At 43.0% G+C, this 22,455-nt stretch overlaps 1 protein-coding gene across 1 annotated transcript; it reads right to left on the bottom strand.

Moving 5' to 3' along the window:
- Positions 1–4,289: 4,289 nt before the first annotated feature.
- stx6 (syntaxin 6) lies at positions 4,290–22,212 on the bottom strand. Its single transcript, XM_030049798.1, has 8 exons — positions 22,038–22,212; positions 14,214–14,383; positions 11,366–11,460; positions 11,224–11,286; positions 8,477–8,593; positions 7,507–7,613; positions 7,174–7,268; positions 4,290–6,781 (listed from the first exon to the last, which is right to left on the bottom strand). Exons 1-8 carry the CDS (start codon positions 22,070–22,072, stop codon positions 6,705–6,707), a joined length of 759 nt encoding a protein of 252 aa, XP_029905658.1. The 5' UTR covers positions 22,073–22,212; the 3' UTR covers positions 4,290–6,704.
- Positions 22,213–22,455: the final 243 nt, after the last annotated feature.

The raw sequence follows: 22,455 nt of genomic DNA, 5'->3' as shown, positions 1-22,455 counted from the left end.
CCCGAGATACAAAAGTTTTAAAGTTTTTTTTGCAAGTCCCGCCCACTTCCCGACGTCGCAGACACTCGAGCTTGGGCTCGTTGGAAAGCCCACCCCATGGCACGGGGGGGTAGGACTTGGTCCCAAGTCGATCGGACCTTCGGATTCCGAATTATGACCCTTCGAAAGTAGTGGCACGGGGGGCGACTGGTGGTTTTTATCTATATAACCCTAACCCTAGCCCCCTGATAGTGAGCCTTTTCCTACCAACACACCCCCCCCCCCCCCCCCCTCCCTTGCGCGTGTAGCATGGAGGACACTAGACCTCCCGTCGAACCCCTCTAAACCTAACAACGAACCAAGTTCTCGGACCTATGCGATAGTTGGGGAATTTGGGAAGGAAAGGGGACCTTTTAGCACGGGTCCTATCCCCCCAAGGACCCCATAAAGCGTAACGTAGACTTAGCAACAGGATTAGGCCCCCAATTTGTTGCAACATGTAAGTGACTGGAGGGTAGGGGGTGAGCCCATGGGCCGACCATAGCCTGACAGTTTCTGAAGCCCAGTCCAGGGAATCGGAGCTGCCATGTGGGCTCACACTATCTCCTTAACTCGGTCCACGCATGGTGTTCTTCAGGGCTTTGGCATGTCCAGTAACGTACGAGGGCCAGTGCCTTTTAACTCGAAAACTCACAACTATGCCGCTTGTACTACCGAAATTGGAGATGAAGTTGGTGTGAGATATCGTGTTCCATCTAACCCTAACCCTACCCTAACCCTACCTAAACCCTAACCCTAACCTCATTAGGGGTTGGGTCCCTAACCCTAACCATTTAACCCTAATCGTTTTTAACCCTAATAATTTAAAACTTTAAGTTCATTATTGGAAAACCATAAATAATTTTAAAAAATATTAGGACATAAAAATTGTACATTCATAATAAATAAATAAATAAATAAATAAATATATTTCATTGGGATTTATAGGGTTAATAAATATGATTAAAAACATTAATTTTAATTTTTTTTATATCATCTGGGTTGGATTTATTTACAATTGTAAAAAGTTTAAAAACATTAACACTATACATAATTCATTGTAAGGGATACAAGACAGACACAGTTAATAGAGTGAATACATAGAGTTAAAAAGCCAACAGGCAAAATACATAGAGAAAGCTCATTCTTACCTTGTCTTTCGAAGGGAGAGCATCACAGGAACTTTATAGTTCATTTCTAGCCAAGCCAGTGGTGTTTTTGTTGTGTGCCTGACCTGAAGAAGACCCTTGCCGGGTTGAAACGTTGTTTAGGGCACACATCATTTGTTTATAGTTCTTTGTTTGTTGTTTATTGTTTATTGTTTGTTGTTTATTTTTTATTGTTAAAAAAAAAATACAAAAAAAAAAAAAAAATTAAAGCTGCAAGCAGCGTTGGACGGGCCCTCGCACCCGTGCCGCCTCGTGCCCACTTGTGCCCAGTGGCTGTGGCATTAAGCACACACACACACACACACACAGAGTTGTTACTGCTCCTTCCCAATGAGTGTGTATTGGGAGAAGGCTGCAGGCAGTTACTGTGAGTCAGAGGAGTGGAGGAGGGGAGGGAGAACAGTGCAGAGCAGCGAAACCGGAGTCCCACTTGTTAAACAACTCTTCAGAGTGGCCACACACTTTTTCCAGTCCACACCATGATATATAGTTTTGTAGGAATTTTGGTCCTCTTTCCATCGGCATAGGTTTGAAAGCTGTCAGACTTTTACTTTAGTCAGCAGGGGCCTAATTAGCCCCTAGCATTCTGCGCTATTCCCACCAGAGTCCATGGGGAAAAGTGGAGGCGCTGGTTGTGGACACTCTGACTTTGCAGCCTTCTGAAATCCAAACGGTTCGAAATTTTACGATTTCCTTTAGATCGTTTGTTAAGCACTGGTTACTCTGTCATGTAATAAATTTTCAAGCCGATGCGATTAACACCCTGGGAGGAGTGCGATTTCATGCAAAGTGAAAAATTGGGCGAAAACGTGACTTTCAAACGCAAATTGTGGACTTCCTGTTGGTTTTAGGTGGGGGGCGTGAGCACGAAAAATGTCGAGATTGATGAGATCTACGTTTCGGCGCTGGTTTGGTCTTTCTATGACATTCCTGTGGGCCGCAGGGGCTGCCTTTGCGTCCCTAGGTGGCGCTACCGAGCCCATTTTTGCACCGGGGGGTTCCGATTTTTGATTTTATCGAATTTTTCGCCGGACCTGATGTACGTGCCGAATTTGGTGAGTTTTTGAGCATGTTTAGGGGGTCAAATTAAGCCTCAAAGAGACGTAATAATAATAAGAAGAAAAAACAAAAACGAAGCAAAAACAATAGGGCTTCGCACTGGGACAGTGCTCGGGCCCTAATAATAAAAAACAAAAAAAAATTTTTTATAGTACTTACAGCAGCATGGATGGTAGGTGGACGCTGGTGGAGTACGGGAGGAGGCGCCAGCGTGCCCGCCCACCCACTTGGGATAGGGGAAGTGCACGCCCCAGATGGATGGAGCGTGCATCGCCCTTCTCCGGCTGGAGAAGGGATCAGTTTCCCTCCCCTAACCTCTTCCTAACCCTAACCCTAACCTTCTGCTATACCTAACCCTAACCTTTACCATACCTAAACCTAACCTTTCCAACTCTAACCTTCCCGTCTATAGAACTATAACATACCAGGTTATCGGACCTTTGCGATAGCTGGGGAATTTGGAGGGACAGGGACCGAATTACACGGAACCCATCCCCCCACTGACCCCAGAAAGCGATCTCAAGCCGTAGACTTATGATTAGAACCAGGCCCCCAATTTGTTGCAACACGTTATGACCTGAGGGTAGGGGGTGACTCCATAAGGCTGGACCAAGTCTGACAGTTCCTGAATCCCAGTCCCGGGCATCAGGTTCTGCCACATGCTTTCACACAAACCCCGCACCTTGGTTAAGACGTGGTGTTCTTCAGGGTTTTGGCAGTCCAGTAACGTGCGAGGGCCAGTGCCTTTTAACCCGAAAACTCACAACTATGCTGCTTGTACTACCGAAATTGGAGATGAAGTTGGCGTGAGATATCGAGTTCCATCTAACCCTAACCTAACTCTAAGCCTCTGCTTGACATGGTGAAATTAATTGGTCGTGCTGTTGCCTTTAGTAGCGGCAGCCTTTGAAAAAAACACAATTTGTTTGGGGTCTGACGCTGCAAAGCCAAACCAGTTCTGAACTTACTGATGAGACTGTGCCTTTTTTGGGAACCAACTGTTCTCGGCGTCCTACTATGTTGATTTGTGTGTGCGTGTATCTCTGTGGGAAATAAATGCAGGGCCCACTGAGCCCACTATGAACTACAGGAACACAACGGCATTGGCGGCGGAGGAAGTTTAAGAGAAAACCTATTCGCATTTTTCAAAATCCACAAATTTGAATTAATTCCTAAAATGGATTTGTTGCCGAGCTATTAGGGTTAGGGTTAGATAGCATGTTGTGCTCCTTTCACCGCCAAAGTGATTTCCATGGGACATTTCTGGGGTTAAAGTATTCTGACTGCCTGAGATCAACCCAAAACATCACATCATTCAGATTTTATTGAAATGAGCTGAAAGCACCAACCAATCAGAAAACACACAGGACAAAACATGATGGAAGTGAAATCTGTCAAACCTTCATGGTGGTCACATTATGGTTATTTCAAATCACACTCACATGATTTTCTACATCATGTAGCATCATCTTCATCACCTCACTGGGTTGACAGCGTAATGAAATCAACACAAATCAGGCCAATCAGTTTAAAGAGTCTAATCCTACATATTTTGCTATAACTTGTTCACACCTTGCCAGGGCAAATACAACTGGGACAATTATATATTTTTTAACCAAAGTAGAAGCTTTTAAAGTTTTGCATGTGTTCCTGGGTATAATTAGTCTGATATCTGTTCTAATGTTGTTTTCTTAAATCAATCTAATCCAGTCAGATGTGATGATATGATGCAGTCTGATGGATTACATATTCATCGAGGAACTGATAGATACTGGACTGGTTGTCAAATGGAAGATCGTAACCTGAATCCTGGGTTTCTCTGGACAGTTTCTGTCCCATGATGCTGTTTCAAAGGTTTTCTCATTCACTGCATATTTAACAGCAATTATTACGATACACTGTTACTGGCATCTTCAATCCAAAACTGCCCACTGGTGCTGTAACATGTTTATTTATCAAAATAAAATCAATGAAACTGCAAAACTAAGTAAACTTGTTTGTGTTTTCAGATAGAGAAGGGAAATGCACATTTGTCCAGACTTGTTTGGTCTGATTAAATGTTTATTCGACTTCAGTTCTCTCAATTTACAATACTCCATCCAGGTTTTCTCCACAGCTCGTCCAAGTCCAGCCACCAATCTGTGGGATTTTCCGCACTCATGCTAGTTAGCCTGCTAGCGACGAAAAGTCAGCTGGTGTTAAATCATCTGCCCATTCCAGTACCGTTCTGCAAACTGAGCAGCTGTGATTTTACTGTTTGAGCTGATTTCTGAGTAAGGATGCAACACCCACAGAACGACTCCAACTACTGGCAGATTTCGCTCAGCTGCGCAGGGGCTTCATGTCGAAACGGATGCAGCAAACGCAGAACGACGGTGGACAGTGCCAGGGAATCTGCTCAATCAGACAGAAACAGGAAGTAGATTTAAGTGTTTTTGCTCTTGTTGGGGTGTGGAGGCTTTCAGGCCAGAACCAGAACAAACAATCCAATCACAGGAAGGTGTGAAGTCTTTATGCAGTTTGTTACAGAGCTTGCAGGTTCTCCTGAAAGCTGACCCCTCACAAATTTACTGTCACAGCGATACCTGACCTCAACTGAAACTCATCACACACACTGATATATTATTATTAATGTTTAATTTATTAATTTATTGATATTCTGTATTTCAGTGGAGTGTTTGTGTCACATGATGTTTCAGTAATTCACCTTATTTTCAACAGAAATACAGATGCAGCCAGTTTTCATCTCTTTGTGTGAGACTTCTGGTCCTGGGTTAGCTAACTCCCTTTGCACCGCAGCAGCAACACAACTGATTGATTTTTGGAAGAGCTCCCACAGCATCGTCATAACAATAAGCGAGTCAAGCTAGCCAGCAGGAAGGCGTTCAAATGGAAGGGCAGCACAAAAAAGAGGAAGTTGGACCAAATGTTTACCTCCACATTCCAAAATAAGATGGACGCAGTCTGGGGGAGACTTGAAATGATGTCTTCCTTAGCATGAAAATGATCAAAAAAAAAAAAAAAAAAATTTAAGATACTGAATATCAGCAGTTTCAATCAAGTGATATAAGTGGTGTCCATGTTAGCTGAACCCCAATGATACACACACACACACACACTGATTAGCTGTGTGGGTTTCCAGATGAACCCAGTTCAGCTGAGGAATCAGCAGCAAACTAAAGGTGTAATTCACCATTTTACACTGTAGCAAATGAACTGGGAGGAGAACAACTGATGCTGAATCATTTAAACCACAAAGATTCCACCTTAAGGGTCATTCAAAACTACTTTTATAACTACCATCATCTCATTCAGTCAAATGAAGTAGAGACAAATACTTAAAAAACATTGAAGTCAACAGAAGTCAAATAAAAAACAAAAAGAACATCAACAAAAAAAAAAAAAAAAGGAGAAAGACTTTAGTGTTTTTAGTGATAAACCCGCTCACATGATGGCTCCAGTCAGGCCAGCAAGACTTGACCTCGTTTCAGTTTGAATTTTTCTTGGATTTGAACCGGCTTTAAGAGGTCAGTGTGTTACGGAGGAGGACAAAAACTTTAAATAAAACAAAACAAACACCAACATTATTTTCTAAAACATTATAACACTAAAATGTAGTGAAACATATTTCCACCCTGGTTGACCTCTGATAGTCAATACTAAAAATATGAAAGTGCCTTTTCAGTCCAATTCAGCAGGTTGGTTTTAAAGTACAGGAAAAGACTGGTACAGACCGGTTCGGACCAGTACAGACCAGCTCAGAGCAGTTCTGACAAAATCCGGACAGTTTAGTATAAAGTCCAGCAGCAGGGTTGTCACGGTGACGTATGGTCTGGTTATGGTCTGGTTATGATCTTGTTATGGTCTCGTTAGTGTGACAGTACTAACTGTCACTTTGAGTGGGGAAGTTAAAGCTCATTCAGAGCCTCCAGGTTGAAGTTGGTCAGATGAAGAATAAACACACCAACAACAAACTGATCGATAATGAGAATAAAATCTTTTTCAGCACTGATTACAGATCAGCCAAGACTGTCCAATCATGCCAGAGAATTCAAACCAATCAATGGGTTGAACCAGACAATGATGAGACGAGGCAATTGACAAACTTTGGAAATGGTGATGGCAAACGATGCAAACGTAGTTCACTGTTCACTGATCACTTCATGTTGCCATAGCAACCAAACAGCTGCAGCGAGAGGAGACTTTGAAAACCAAACAGTCGTCAATAACCGGATCAATAACTGAAGCTTCTGATCAACAAAAAGTTTGATGCTTCGGTCACCCCCTACTGGTGACAGCCGGTATGACCAGAGTGACCGGGCACTGGGACAACCCTGCCAAAGGAGGAAGAAGAGGAGGATGACGATGCTGTTCAAAGGATGAAGAGGAGGACAACCAGTCGAATCCAGTCGAGTTCCCTGCTGACAGGAGGAGGAGGAGGAGGACGACGACTTCCAATCAGAGGATGAAGAAGAGCAGGATGACAACGAAGAGGATGGCCAGCAGGACACCGATCGCACACCACTGCCGGCGGTCTGCAGGAACAGGCGGGAAAAGTTCATTTGAAGGTGATGTCATCAATGACATCACCTGTTGGTCAGGGTTACTCGTATCACAGTTTCCACTCACGGAGAAGAAAATTTTTCAGATGCATAAAAACAAAAAACAAAGATAAATGTCTGCATTGCAAAAAAATACTTTGCTTTCCAACCATGCTGTGAAACATTCAAACCGCGCAACTTTTAAATAAAACATTAAACTCATTAAGTGTTTGCACTCCATCGTCAGTTAGCATTCCTGCCGGGTGGAGGCAAAGCCTGGGCTTGACTTCCTGTGAGTGACTTTAATATTTTGGAGGTAAAACAAGGGAACATGTTCAGGGTTTAGGGTTTCAGAGTGAATGTGATGTTCTGGAGGAGAACCTTACCGCTCGTCATGTGGGAAACTTTTGCCAGTTTCTTCATGACGTTGTCGAGTCTGGACTGAGTGTTGTCCATCTCATGGCTGAAATCATCCAACATCCTGTAGAGCACACAAGCACACACTGTGGAACACTGAGAAACACACTGAGGAACACACAGGAACACACTGAGGAACACACTGAGGAACACACTGAGGAACACTGAGTAACACACTGGAACACTGAGGAACACACTGGAACACTGAGGAACACAATGAGGAACACATTGGAACACTGAGGAACACACTGTGGAACACACAAATACTGTGTTAACGTGTGTGTATGTGCGTGCGTGCTCACACTGCCTGTTCGTCCAGCTCCATGCCGATCCTCTCAGACATGTTCTTCAGAACGCCGATGGTTCCCGACACGAGTTCCAGCTGCTCATCCTGCTGCTCCGCAATCAGCTGACACACACACACACAAACACACACACACACACACACACACACACACACACACACACACACAAACACAGTTTCCCAGGATTATTATTTCATTTGTGTGCCAGCTGCAGGGTCAGGCTGATTTTGCCTCTGATTTTCTTACTTATATACAAACATGTATGTATACATGCATGTATTTTTTATTTATTTATTTATTTTTAGATACTTCATAGGTCCTGATATAACAATGTTTTTTTTTTTTTTTTTTTTTTTTAAGATTTTTTATTTTTGGCATTTCTGCTTTATTTGACAGTCACAGTAGAGATAGACAGGAAAGGCAGGGGAGAGAGGGGACGACCTGCAGCAAAAGACCTGAGGTCAGATTCAAACACCGGTCGCTGCGATCGGGACGGAGCCCAATTTTATAAAGAACAAAAAAAGAGGACAGTATGTTTGGTCTTTTTATTGATAAATGATTTGATCACCTATCAGGACACGGCTGATCGATGTGGTTACTTTCACACATCACATGAAGTGAGACATTACTAATCCAGCTGTGTGTGTGTGTGTGTGTGTGTGTGTGTGTGTGTGTGTGTGTGTGTGTGTGTGTGTGTGTGTGCCAAAGCTCGGATACTGATGTGTATTGATCTCTGTCTCTGTAAACAAACCTATCAAAACACTGCAGCTCTGTGGTTTGGATTTTGCAGGCAGTCATACTGTGGTTTCCATTTCTATTTAAACATTTCAGCCCTGTCATCAATAATCAATAGTGAAAATATTAATAAATAATAATAATAATAATAATAAAATAATAATAATAAATAATTTCCCCCTGGGGATCAATAAAGTATTCTGAAATGTAGTATTGTTTAGAGCTGAGTTACCTGCTGCTGTGTCTGCTGCTCCTCGATGAACTGAGAGTTGGCCGTCTGCAGCTGCCGCTCCAAACCCCCCAGTTTATCTGCTGCAGGCTGCCAGGGGGCCTGAGAGCCCCGCCCACCCTGCACGCACGCACGCACGCACACACACACGCACACACACACACACACACGCACACACACACAGCACTCTGTGAGCGCTAGCAGGGGTTTCAGGGGGAACTGTGGTGTTTAATTGTTTCATGAGTGTCAGAGTGACTTCTGCCTCAAACGTTTTCGTGCAACGTTATCAAGTCAAATTAAATTCATGCAACTAAACATTTCAAATGCGAATCAAACTACAACCACTGAGATTACTGAGAACCAACTAGAACTTCTGTTAAGAAACCCATTCTCCTGATGGTTCTGTTTGAGACTGTAAAGTCTCTGGGAAAGAAAAGAGCAGCATGACCTGCTGCACCAGACTGACAGAACAGAAGATCAGACTGTGCAGCCTCAGGTGAGCTCTCTACTGACGCCTGCTGGTTAACATGTGAACTGCAAGTTGGAGGACATCTGATGAATGCAACGTCATGCCCTGAGTTCCAATACCCATACAAGCAAACTATTTAGGCAAAAAAAAAAAAAAGAGTATGTCCCAGTAGAGCTTTCACGACTAGTGATTTTTACAGGTCGACTAGTTGGACCCACTGGTAGTCGACTAGTCGACTAGTTGATAACATATTATGTAATTAAAAAAGACGCAGAGAGAAGAGTTCCAGACAACAGCGACATTTGTATTTTTAAAACGGCAAGTTAAAGCATTACATGCATTTTATACAGTGTAATAGCCTCACAATTAGTTTCTGATTCTGAACATAAAACCAAACGAAAATAAATAGTTAGACTCCCGCCGCTCTCGGGCACATTTTGCGTAACAGGCCAGGCTGCTACGCAGCTAGGTTGCCATGACAACATATATACAAAAACACATGTGAGTCAGTCTGTGAGAACGTGAAACAAAATAACAGCAACAGGGTCAGCAGTCCACAATCGCCACAATCCACATCCATTTTAGCTGCTAAAATAATAAGAAATGAAAACTGGACTCACCAAAATGACTTTATCTGCCGTGTCTCCTCGTTAAACAAAATAAACAACAATAAATCCAGCTGTTGCCTGTCGGCCAATAAAAGAACAACGCTAGACTATTCGCCCTCACTGTCACTGTCCTCCTCCTTTATTATGTTCACCCTGCCTTCTTTTTGGTTCGCGTTAAGAAAGACCAGTGCATCAACGTGGGAAGGATGCAGACTTCACCGCTGTCGGGTGACTGTGTTCCCGGCCAGGGAAAAGACACGTTAGCTTGGAGTGCTGGTGGCTGGAATAGCCAGGTAGCTTTTGGAAAGCTTGGCAAGACGGGGGAAACGCTTCTCATTACGTGCCCACCACGCCAGGGGTTTTCCATTGTAGCTATTTGGGGTAACTGTGCGTAATCCCGCAGCTCCTCTGCAGCCGTTGTTGCCCTCTTTTGCTCTGCGCTTTCGTAATTTTAAAATAAAAAATCTCAAGCTTTTTTCTCCCTTTTTTTATGTCTACAAGATAGCAAGCTATTCTCAACTACATTAGTCATTTTATTTATTTTTCTTATCGACTTTTCAACTAGTACCCACGAGGTCGACTAGTGGTTTTACTAGTCGACTAGTTGACTAGTCGACTAGTTGGTGAAAGCCCTATGTCCCAGTACATAGTGTGTCAGATGCAGTACACCAAGAGTACCAGGATGTTCTACTACATCCGCTCAGATTTCACAGTCTGCATGTCAGCATGCTGCTCTGGCCATGCTGACCCACAATCCTTTGCGCAGCGGATGTTACGTGGCACTGACTGAGCTGCATGTACAAGCCACGCCCACATACGGAAGACAACACACACACACACTAACCCTAACCCTAACGGCGCTCACCTGTCTCAGGTAGAGCAGAAGCGACAGGAAGACAGCAGATCAGAAATCAGACAGAGGACAGCGCAGTATGAAACAGCACCGCCATTTTGACAACAACATTCAAATGTGGAGTGACAGACGGAGGAGGAAGTGAGCGAGAGGGGCGGAGCTCAGGGAGGACGCATGGAGTGTGTCCCAATAGTATGCATACACATGCATCCTGCATACTACACTGCATACTTTGTAAGGGCAGCTGCAGTACACACTAAAAGTAAAAAGAAGAAGTATGCGATTTGGAACGCAGGGTTAGTGTTTTTAGGAATCAGCAGGAGGCTCTGTGTAGGAGGAAATCAAACAGATAAGTTATTAAAGTTATGACAGTTAAACTGACAGAGGGGCTGGTGTCCTCAAGAAATCAACTTGTAGGATGTTCAGTAAAGTCTGAAGGCTCTGAAATCGCACAGTGTGTAACCGGATTAACAAAGTCCTCAACATTCAGAAACCACACAACTGATAATCGGCTGTGGAAAGCAAAACATTTCCCCGCTTAGGGACTATTTTCCCTGGAGGAGGAGGAGGAGGAGGAGGAGGAGGAGGAGGAGGAGGAGGAGGAGGGAGCGTTTCAGTGTGAAAAAGTCCTGAAAAGCCAACAGTGCTGCTGCTTTTAGGAAAACTCATGTGGAGGACTTTATTGGGCTGATGGAAAACTGGAGTGAAGAAAGTGTGAAGGCTCTGAAAGTTCATGTTCATATCGTAGTGGAATGAATGGAAACCATACACATTCCTCTGTCCTGTGTGTGTGTGAGGGTGTGTGTGTGTGTGTGTGTACCTGTCTGCCCCGCTGCTCAGTACCGGCTGCAGCTGTGGGACTCGACATCTGCTCTTTCATTTCCTTTTGGAGGAAATAAAATAAAGTCAATCACAGCAGAGACTTTACACACACGCACATGTGCATGCACGCACACACACACCTTGACTGTCTGCCTGGTGCTGGTGATGAAGGCTTTGCGTTTGGACAGCTCAGCTGCATCCAAGTTGAACTTCTTTGGGTTGGATTCGACAATACTTACACTGATTGTTAAGAAACACACACATTAAAAGTGTTCAAATAATTACAATTTTTATATCTTAACTTGTGGATTGTTTTGGGGGGGTACCCACTCTGCGAACACACACACACACACACACACACACACACACACACACACACACACACAGACAGCACTCTGTGAGGGCTAGCAGGGGTTTCAGAGCGACTTCTGCCTCAAACGTTTTCGTGCAACGTTATCAAGTCAAATTAAATTCATGCAACTAAACATTTCAAATGCGAATCAAACTACAACCACTGAGATTACTGAGAACCAACTAGAACTTCTGTTAAGAAACCCATTCTCCTGATGGTTCTGTTTGAGACTGTAAAGTCTCTGGGAAAGAAAAGAGCAGCATGACCTGCTGCACCAGACTGACAGAACAGAAGATCAGACTGTGCAGCCTCAGGTGAGCTCTCTACTGACACCTGCTGGTTAATATGTGAACTGCAATTTGGCGGACATCTGATGAGGTGTTTATACAACTTAAGTTTTTATATTTAAACTTATGACTGAGCGACAAGAGCAAGCAGCTCCATATCAGTCGGCTAATCCCTGTGGACAGTGTACACTGAGCTTGGTTTACAATGAGTTTCATAATGAGTTTCATAAGGCCAAACAAAAAAATACCTTGGGTTCTGGTTCCTTGTCATTTAAGGGCATGAATAGGTAGGGAATTTATTTTATTTTATTTTTTTTTAAATTTTATTTAGCATTTTAAAGATGGGTAGGGGGGATTTATTTTATTTTATTTATTCATGGGAAGGATGGGTAGGTTGGATTTTATTTTATTTTATTTTATTTTTTTCAGAAGCGATGCATGGGTTGCTTTTTAAATATAATTAATTCAATATTTGCATAAGTTACCACCTTTTTAACGGACGGAGCAGCGTTATTACTAGCAGAGGGAGGTGTCTCTGGCTCGCATCGCAGCGCTAGGTACCTGAAGTTGAATACACCCATCACACCCACCGCCATAGAGCCAAGCTCCACGGTGGAGGCAGCAGGCAGACATGACGGATCCCCCGTCATGTTTGCCTGCTGCACTTGCAAATCTACAGTGGCACTGTTTCACCTCTTTCACTACATCTGCAAAGGTTTTCTCTTATAGTCGGATTATTTTCACTGGTGGTTTGCGAGGACAAATCACACACACACACACACACACACACACACACACCGTGCGGAAGTCCATTCTTTCCAGCCAGTGCTGTCGGTGGCGCGTGATTCCATGAAGTTACGCGAGAACATCACAAATCAGGCGAGTGCAACATAGATCAAAATAAAAGCCCTGCTTAACTTTTGACCAATGCCAACCATGTCACACTCGGTCGCATAGTGCCTTTATTTTATTACTTTATTTTATTTTTACACAGAGGCCAATAAAATAACCTGACTCGGGGGTTAAATGGGACACTCGGTCGGGAACCGGAACCCAGAAATTTTTTTTGTCTGGCCTAATGAAATTTATTATTGGGACGCATGATAATGGATTTTTTAAATCCAATATACCAATATTTTCCAACTCTTCTGGCTGATAGCTGATATCAGTGGCGGTTCTGCCCATGTTGCCGCCCTGGGCGAAATTACTGCCTTGCGTCCTTCGGTGTTACTACTCCTATCATCATTTTTTTTTTTTTGTGCTCGTGCCGCCCCCCACGTGACATGAAAAAATGCCGCCCCGAGCGGCTACCCGCTTCGCCTGTGCCTAAAACCGCCACTGGCTGATATTGATATAGACAGACATTTTTTAATCTAATTGTAGAAAAGATCAAGTCTCTCCTGTTGTGGAATTAACATTTTATTGTGTCTACTGTTATTATAAGGCCCACAGGCAGATGCAGACACAAAACACAATGCTTTACTAAATCTTACATCATGAACCTATCATATCTGGCTCACAATCTCCATTCTAGTTGATCCCATAGGTGTTGGATGGGGTTGAGGTCAGGGCTCTGTGCGGGCCGCTCAAGTTCTTCTACTGGTCCCACAAAGCTGGAAGCAGAGAATTGTCCAAAATGTCTCAGTGAGCTGAAGCTTTAAGACTTCCCTTTACTGGAACTGAGGGGCAGGCCTAACCCTAACCCTAACCCATGCCATGAAGCTCCCGGCGCTCAGTTTCTGTGCTGATGTTGATGCCAGAGGAGGTTTGGAGCTCTGCAGGTACTGAGGCGGCAGAGCGTCGGACTCTTTTACGCACTATGAGCCTCGGCGCTTGGCGACCCCGCTCTGTAACTTTACGTGGTGCCGCCCCCTGGTGGCCGAGTCGCTGTGGTTCCTAAACGCTTCCACTTTGCAATAATCCCACTTCCAGCTGATGGTGGAATATCTAGGAGGGACGAAACTTGAGCAGCTGACTTGTTGCAGCGGTGGCTTCCTGTTCCATCACTATTCCAGCAGCACGCTGGAACTCAGTGAGCTCTTTAGAACCAGACGCTCTGTCACTAATGTTGGTAAAGGCAGACCGCATGGCTAGCTGCTGGGTTTATACACCTGTGGGGACGGGACTGAATACAACACCTGAATTCACTGATTAAGAGCTGTGGTCCAGTACTTTTGTCCATATTATATATCTATCATGCATCCCTAATTTATGAGGTTTATATCAAAGTTCATAATGAGGTCTATAATGATGATTAAGTTGTAAAATGAAGTCTATAATGAGTTTTATCTTCAGGTTTACATTAAAGTCTATAAGGAGGTCTATAATGAGGTCAGGTTTAAAGGATATTGATGGTCTCGTCCAGGTCCTCCAGGTCCCACTCGATGGACCGAAGGCTGTTCCGCAACTCGTTGGTGGTCCAGTCCATCTCCTCCTTGGAGGCAGATGCAGGGTCCTGCAGCAGCTCGCTCCATCTGTGGTGAAGACCCTGGGCTGTGTTCACTGCCTTCTGCACCTCCCTGACACACACACACAGTCAGTACATTAACACACATCATCACCAACACACACCCAGTGCCAACACTAACATTACAGTGACATTTCAGTTCCTAAAGTTTCTATCAGCTGCTCCATATGAACGTAACATAACATAACGTAACACTTCCACCAGGTTTGGTCCAGGAGCTCCTATCTGTGGTGAGAACCAGAGCTTCAGTGAGAGAATTTTGCTCCAACATGAAGATACAGAACAGAAAACACACACTATGTTCACATGAAACATACAACAATATGCACTTGCTTTGGTTTAACGTTCAACTTCCCAGCCTCCTGGCTTTTCAAATGGAGGAACTATTTTCTGCCGCGGCAGTGATGTTGAACAGTATGCGTCTTGCGTCTTGATCATGATAATGCTGACTCAGCAGCTGCCATTGAACTAAAGAAGGCCCCCGCCCCCCCCCCCACGTCAGCGTTGTCACGGTGACGTGACCTGTCCTGGGAAAGCCGTCAGGGAACACGAGGCTGACCTCCATAATTTCACCGCTCACAGAGGCTGCAGTAAATATTTCAGTATTCATGAGGTTTGATTTTATTTGCATTTAGATTTGTTGTGGGTGGCCTGGTGTCTGTGTTAACTGAGTCGCTGTTACTTAGAACAATGAGAACACTTTCAATCTGCAAATCTGCTACTACATTCAATTTTTCCTTTATTCCTGTGGAGATTCTATTCATGTGGCCACTTAAAATAAACAGTTGTCATATAACCTCCTTCAGAAGTACCTCTGTAATTTGAAACTGGTCCGAAACTAACTAATTTTATGTGGCCATAGCAATGTCACCAACTGTGAGTGCAGAGACAGTTGATGAATTCCTGGGTAATTTTAAGAGGATAATCTCAAATGTCATGGAGGCTACTGCGCCTGTTGAAACAAAGAAGACCTTGAGTAGAAAGAAAACACCATTGAGGAACACAATCAGAGTAAAGACCTTTAAATCTGAATGCAGGAAAGCAGAGCGTAAGTGGAGAAAAACTAAACTCCAAATTCACTATGACTTCTACAAACAAAGTCTCTGTAACAACAAGTAAATAAGGGCAAGACAAAGTCACTTCTCTGAAATCATTAATAAGAATATCAACAACACTCTATTTGCTACAGTGGATAAGCTCACAAGCCCCCCTAACCAGATAGCTCCAGAACTCCTCTCCACAGAAAAATGCAATGAATTTGCTAACCCTTTTTTAGCAAAAAAATTAAATCCATAAGGTCGAATATCAACACTTATCAGTAAACTAATAAAATGATGCAGTCCCCTAAACCACCCAGGAATAACTCTACTGCTATGTTAGAATTTAATACAGTTGACCAAAAAACTCTAGAGGAAACAGTTTAGCAGCTTAAACCATCTACTTGCTGTCTTGACACAATGCCATCTGACTTTTTTAAATCTACTGTGAAGTCCATCCTCACTGATTTACAACAAATAACAAACTACTCTCTTCAATAAGGCACGTTTACTAAACCCCTAAAAGTAGCCGCCATTAGGCCACTTTTAAAAAACAGAATGCTGGATGCTTCCATGTTAAACAACTACAGACCTATCTCAAATCTCCCTTTCATAGCCAAGATTATTGAGAAAGTGGTTTTCAATCAACTCAGCATTTTCTTGAACTCCAGTGGACTTTTTGACAAGTTTCAATCAGGTTTCTGACCTCGTCACCGCACAGAAACAGCTCTTACAAGAGTGCTAAATGATATCAGGCTGAACAGTGACTCGGTGAAACAGTCCTAAAATGGTTCAAGTCCTATTTGGAGGAGAGGAGCTATTTTGTGACCACTGGAAGTTATGAATCCGATCGAGTGGCTATGTCATATGGCGTTCCTGAGGGGTCAGTTCTCGGACCTCTTCTGTTCAGTCTATATATGCTGCCTCTGGGGCAAATTCTGCAGAATTCCAATGCTTAATATCACAGCTATGCAGATGACACACAGATATATCTAGCACTGTCCTCAGACGACTACAGTCCACTAGAGTCCTTGTGTCGCTGTTTAGAGCAAGTAAATAATTGGATGAACCACAATTTCCTTCAGTTAAATCAGGACTAGTGATGGGCAAATGATACCGAGGCTTTGGAGCTTGTGTCACTCTTCCTGAAGCGGAGTGATTCGAGCAGCTGTGTCGGAGCTTGTATCAAAACACCAGCGGCACGTGACCGATGACGTTTGAAGTTTCGAACGTCATCGCTGCATCACTTCGTGCTTCGTTGCTTTAAAATGTTTCGAAGCTTTCCATTGGCTCATAGTCTTTCAGTGCGTTTCATTGACTCATAGTGTTTCAATGCATTCTGAGCCAATGACAGATTTATTCTTTGGGTTGATCTGGAATGTGTTTTAGAACAGTGTTTCTCAAATGGGGGTACGCCTACTTGGAGGAACTCCTTGAGATTTTTTTAAATTACACAATACGTAGATCCAACCAAGCAATCTGACTGGTCAATCAGACATTTAGAATGTGCTCAAATGAGCATGACAGCACGGCTAGCCGTGCTCAAATGAAAAATACTGAATCAATCACTGAAAATATTAGGCTACTCCGCCTATATCTCATTGCCCGAGTCTGTGTGGTTTCTATGGCAACGTTTTGTGTTGCCATAGACCCGCATCAAAAGCCGCTGTCAGCTTTGTTTGCCTGCATGATGGACCATTTTGTTGTCAATTTTGACTTCTTTGGCGACCTAAGTTTGGATGAATGGCAGAACGGGGAAAACAGGACAGAAGAGAAAAAGGAGAGATGCGCGAGAGTGACGAGTGAAGAGCTGGATCAGCTGGAGAGGTCAGGAAATGAAGCCGGTACGGCCCCGTCAACGTCTTGGGCCGTCAAATGTCTACAAGACTACCTGACAAACACCGGGCAAACAGCTGATTTCTCACCTGTAAGGAAAGAAGAGCTGAACAAGATCCTCTGTGAATTTTAATTTCTATAATAAAGTGCCTCAGCTGAGTCAGCACCACGGACAGTGGGCTACCTGTAAGATTTTCCACGGAGATGTGCGGCTATAACTCTGTTCTTGTTTGTTATCAGTTATTAATTAGCCTATTAATCGTTATTAATTTGTTTATTCTTTATGAGTTTCCTGGGCCAAAGATTTAATTAATTTGTCAATTTGTTTGCGTCTGTATATTGAAATGAACATTTAATAAATCAACACATCTGTGAAAACTGTGGTCTTTATTTCAGAGGTAAACTGATAACAGCCTGAAAAGGTGATTCTATAACTCTGTTCAGCCTTAATGTGACTGCTTACTGTCCTTACTTTTGCTGCTTAGCCACATTAATCGGAGCTGACGTTAAATTGGAGTGACACACCCCCAGCTGAAATAAAACATCTTCCGGTGAATTTATGAAAAGACAGATGTTTGTTGTGGCCGACACTGGAAAGCTTTTTTTTTTTCCAGCAGATATTCTAGTTACAACATGATTGAGCTAGCAGAGGAGTTTTGTTTTGCTATGTTTGGTATTTATTCAGTTTGGGAAATCAAGATGTCATTCCAAACACTGCAGCTTGAGTTTTGACCAGAACAAAGCGATCAGAGCACATCACTCCAGTTCTACAGTCTTTACACTGGCTCCCAGTCAGCTGTAGAACAGACTTCGAAGTTCTGCTACTGGTCTACAAATCACTGAATGGTTTAAGTCCAGAATACATCAACAACATGGTAACTGAATATAAGCCAAGTAGAGCTCTGAGATCTACGGACTCAGGTCAGTTAGTTGAGCCCAGAGTTCACACTAAACATGGTGAAGCAGCATTCAGCTGTTATGCTGCACACAAATGGAACAAACTACCAATAGGAGTGAAATCAGCCCAGGGCTCGAAATACCCACCTGCAACCTGCAATCTGCAGAAAAATATTTGAGACTGCAGAAAAAAATAAAAACAACTTGCAATTTTGCAAGCAAAAAAAAAATCCAGGTGATTTTGTCCTTTTCCACCCAATCTGGCTTGTAATGGGTCAAATAAAGAATAAAGATTGTAAACAGTTTTCTGGGTGATTTCTTCTTAATAAAATTTGGCAATACCCATAAAATATTTGGTGGGGAAGATGCAGGCAGCGCTCTGTTCACGTCCGTGTGGTAAACCTCCCCGGGAGCAAGCAGCTCTCCTTCCCGCTGTGCTGATGTTTCAGGCCCGAGCAGAATCTGCACCCACGGTGCTCCGAAGAAAACTCTGCAGTGTATCTGAACGCATCACGCCCCTCCCCCCCCTGTCTGTGTGTAGCTGCTGGTAGAAGCAGTTATCCAAATAATTAATGTAGTTGGTAATATGCCAAATTAATTTTATGTTTTTGATTAAAATAAAACAATAAATAATGTTGACGATATTATATTTCAGTTAAATGTATTAAAACATGGTTCAAAAGGCTGAATTATGCTTCTGTGTAAGAAGAGCGTACGGGATGTGCAAAGCTTACGGGGGCGGGGCGCACCTCCCAAAAATTGTAACTACGCGGACCCTACGCAGCCCCACAAGAGCTGTGATTGGTCCGCCGAAGTTCATCATTTCCGGCATTTTGTTGAAACTGGCATCACATCCTGTTGTTGTGCCGGCCGGCAGCGCCGTTTTTAAAACAACTGTTGTGTCTCGACTCGTCAGTTGTGTTTGAAAACTTTGGAGAACGCTGGATCTCACGGAAGAACGCCTGGCCGAGGAGGTGCGCAAGTACCCGCACCTATACGACTCGTCCTCTCGCCATTACAAAGACGTACAGAAGAGCAGCGACCATACGTCACAGGGTCTACGTTGGTGGGAGGAGAACTGCTCAGTGTGTTTCGCAGAGGTATGTTGGACACACACGTGCTGCGTAGGAAATGCGTGCTTCGCACAACCCCCGTACACGGAAGCATAATCCGGCCTTAAGAGGGTCTAATTACAGGCGGAACTTATGTTAAGGCGCTGCGATGGTACGACCTTTTTTATTGCTACACCGCTATTCACCTGAGAGAGCACAGCACACACACCTGTTAGAGCCACGGAGGAAGTTTTAAGTTTGTTGCTGTTTTTTGTTTGTTTTTTCCTGAAGATGTAAGCTGCCAACACAAGAATTATAAAAGCGGAAGAAAGCTGAAGATTTTTTTTGTTGTTCACTCCCGCGAGTTAATGTGGCCAATGAGGTATGCTGTTAGCTCTATGCTCTCTGTTGACTTATTGTTTATGTAGTCTGCTAACAAGCTAGCACGCCATGATCTGCTATGGTCAGTAATTGAATGATTTATGTTGCGGTGAACTTGTATATTGTATGGGGACTAATTTAAGTTTGTATGTATTCATTTATACTCAGTTCTCACGGCATCGGAAGTAAAGTGCATGCCTGTTAAAACCCAAAGAACGCCTTGTGTCCGTGAGTTAACTCCGGGCAGTTACACTGTGGCTGATGTCATGTCGTGAGGTGGAACAACAGATGAGAAAACAACTTGTTTTAACAAGAAAAGATGTCGAAAATCAAATCTACAGCAGAGGAGCTGAGGCGACATGGATCACTGCCAGAGAGAGGCCAGATGAATCTACCAGTGATGTTTATGAGAGCGAGGGAGCGTTGGACTGTAAAGTCTGTCAGCACATTATCTGAGGAAACAGATTATCTGAGGACACAGACCACTGTGGAGCATCTAAAGTCCCAAAGACACGACAACAGAAAGAAGAGTGGTTTGGGTCAGTAACATCTACTGCCTGCTAGCTGGTTAACAGTCTGATATCATTTGAAATGTGCCGTCACCACTGATCTAGTTTGTCATGTTGACAGCTGACAGCTAACTCCCAAAGCTAAACTCTGTAGTGTGCAACGGTGTCATGCGTGCATGCGTACGTGTGTACGTGCGTGTGTGCATGTTAAAATTGTTATTTTAATTGTTATTACATTGATTATAGCACTGGATAATTGTCTTAAACCTTAAAAGGAAAAATAATCACTCTGGAATCCCACAGCTTTTCCTCCTGAATCACCACAGAAAAGCAGAGAAAAGTTGGCGGATTCCGTTTGGCCGTGAGAGTCATGTGACACTTACATAGTCAGCACACAAAATATGGAAGAAGCTGCCAAACTCAACATAAATGCATTGAAGTCGGCGAACATCGGAGCCGTTCGGAAACTCGCAGCAAGAAAAAAAAGCTTAGCTTAGCTACGCATAGCTTTACCAGGCTGGGCAGGTTATAGGAGGGCAGGAATAACAGCTCAGCTAGGCTATTTGCAGAAAGTTTTTCCAGACTGCAGAAAAATTTTTGACAACTTGCAATTTTGCAGAAAACAGAAAAAAATTATTTCGAGCCCTGCAGCCCGAAGTGCAAATGTTATTAAATCCAGGCTAAAAGCATTTCTCTTGTCATGTGCTTATGGGTGAGTTCTTTCAAAGCATTTTAGTATTTTAATTTATTATTTTAAAGCAATTCATTATTTTTTGCTGCACTCCTATTTTATGCTCCTTTTTAGTCTTGCTTTTTTCTTTCCTTCTGCCTTTCTATTTCTCTGCACTTTTATATCTATTTATTAACTATAATGATTTTAATTGTTATTTTCTTCTGCAACTGATTTTTTTTATTGTATGGATCTTCTTATTTTCTTTTAAATGTTTGTTTCTTTTCAATTGTTTGTTTTCACTTTTCTTGTTTTTTTTGTAAAGCACATTGAGCTGCTCCATGTATGAAATGTGCTATAGAAATAAAATTGCCTTGCCTCAACTCTGAAAAGACTAAATAGCAGCTGTGTCCAAATGCAAGAAACAGTGCAACAGGATGAATATCGAGGGATGAGATTCGTCTCTCAGCATTAAAATTCATCAGTGGAGGCGGTTGGGGTTGGGGTTAGACGCCGCTGCCTTCGCTGGCTTGCTGGCTCCGTCGGTGAGGAGGCATCAGCATCTGTTGTTATTTACTTAAAAAGCTGTGAGGCTGAAGTCTGTCCCGAAACTTGGTACAGAGCTCAGAAAATCTCCACACAGCTGGAAGCTGCTTTCAAGCTAACTTCATTAACACTGCCAACATGGCTTCATGGTCTAATTACTAATTTTTTTGCTTTTCAGTTGTTTTATTTTTGACGTATATTTATTTCATTTTTTTCCTAAATTTTTTGAATGCATATTGTTTATTATTATTATTATTGTTATTGTTTTATTAATTTAACTACATATTTACTTTTTAGCATTGTTAATTTAACCTTGTTTGCTTTTGTTTGTTTGTTTTTTTGATACAGCCATGTATTCTTTATTGCTATTTGATTTTAGTTGTTGTTTCCTTTGAAAATTAGGGTTCTCCCTCAATGTCTTTTTCGAGGTTTTAAATAAATAAAATAATGATGAAAATTAAGAATTAAAGCAGAACAAATCAACAACTAAACTCAGCCGCACCTGAGAAGGAAAAGCTGCTTCGGTTCACCTGAGCCACACTTACCAGAAACAACATGCAGCATAAAGCAAACAAAATGTGGGATTAAAAGTCCGAAATGACGTGAAAAGTGATGATGTAACAGAACCCAGTCTGGACAGGTAGTTTCTCTGCAGTGACGTCACACAGGTAGAAACAGTCTGAATCGAACACCGCAGTCTGTAACTAACAGCTAGCCGCTAGCCGCTAGCAGCTAGCGGTTAGCTGTTAGCTGTTAGCATGCCTGTAAATATTCCTACCCTTTCACGACGAAAAACGGATCCTCCATCGACATGTTGGCGGGCTGCGGGACACACGCTCACGCCTTCAGCTCCATAACAGGATGAAACCTGGATCTGATCTCTGAGGCGAAGCTCAGCGGAAGAAGCAGAAACTAACAGCAGCCCTGTTTTGTTTACATGGAGCTGCGCTGCGCTGACTTCCGCAGCGGAAATGACGTCTTGACGTCGGCCGACGTCTATACAGGTCTGTGCGCACACACACACACGCACACGCACACACACACACACACACACACACACACACACACACACATATATATATATATATACATATAATATTTTCTCAGTTGGTTTTTTTTTTTTTGTCTTGCTGTAACGAAGAGCACTTCGTTACGAATGACTGACTGCTTTCTTGTAAATATTGCACAACAGGGTT

The sequence above is a fragment of the Myripristis murdjan genome, chromosome 4 (genome assembly GCF_902150065.1).
Source record: "Myripristis murdjan chromosome 4, fMyrMur1.1, whole genome shotgun sequence".
In the NCBI taxonomy this organism is placed as follows: Eukaryota; Metazoa; Chordata; class Actinopteri; order Holocentriformes; family Holocentridae; genus Myripristis; species Myripristis murdjan.
The sequence above is the reverse complement of the archived record's forward strand: the minus strand, read 5'-3'. Positions and strand labels throughout refer to the sequence as shown.

What these genes read in the sequence shown, in the direction of transcription:
- stx6 (XM_030049798.1), bottom strand. Translation starts at nt 22,072, where the DNA reads ATGTCGATGGAGGATCCGTTTTTCGTCGTGAAAGG. An exon ending in GGACCTGGACGAGACCATCA is followed by an intron (nt 11,461 to 14,213) that starts ATATCCTTTAAA and finishes CAATCAGTGTAA; the next exon opens with GTATTGTCGAATCCAACCCA. An exon ending in CTGAGCAGCGGGGCAGACAG is followed by an intron (nt 8,594 to 11,223) that starts GTACACACACAC and finishes GCGTGCGTGCAG; the next exon opens with GGTGGGCGGGGCTCTCAGGC.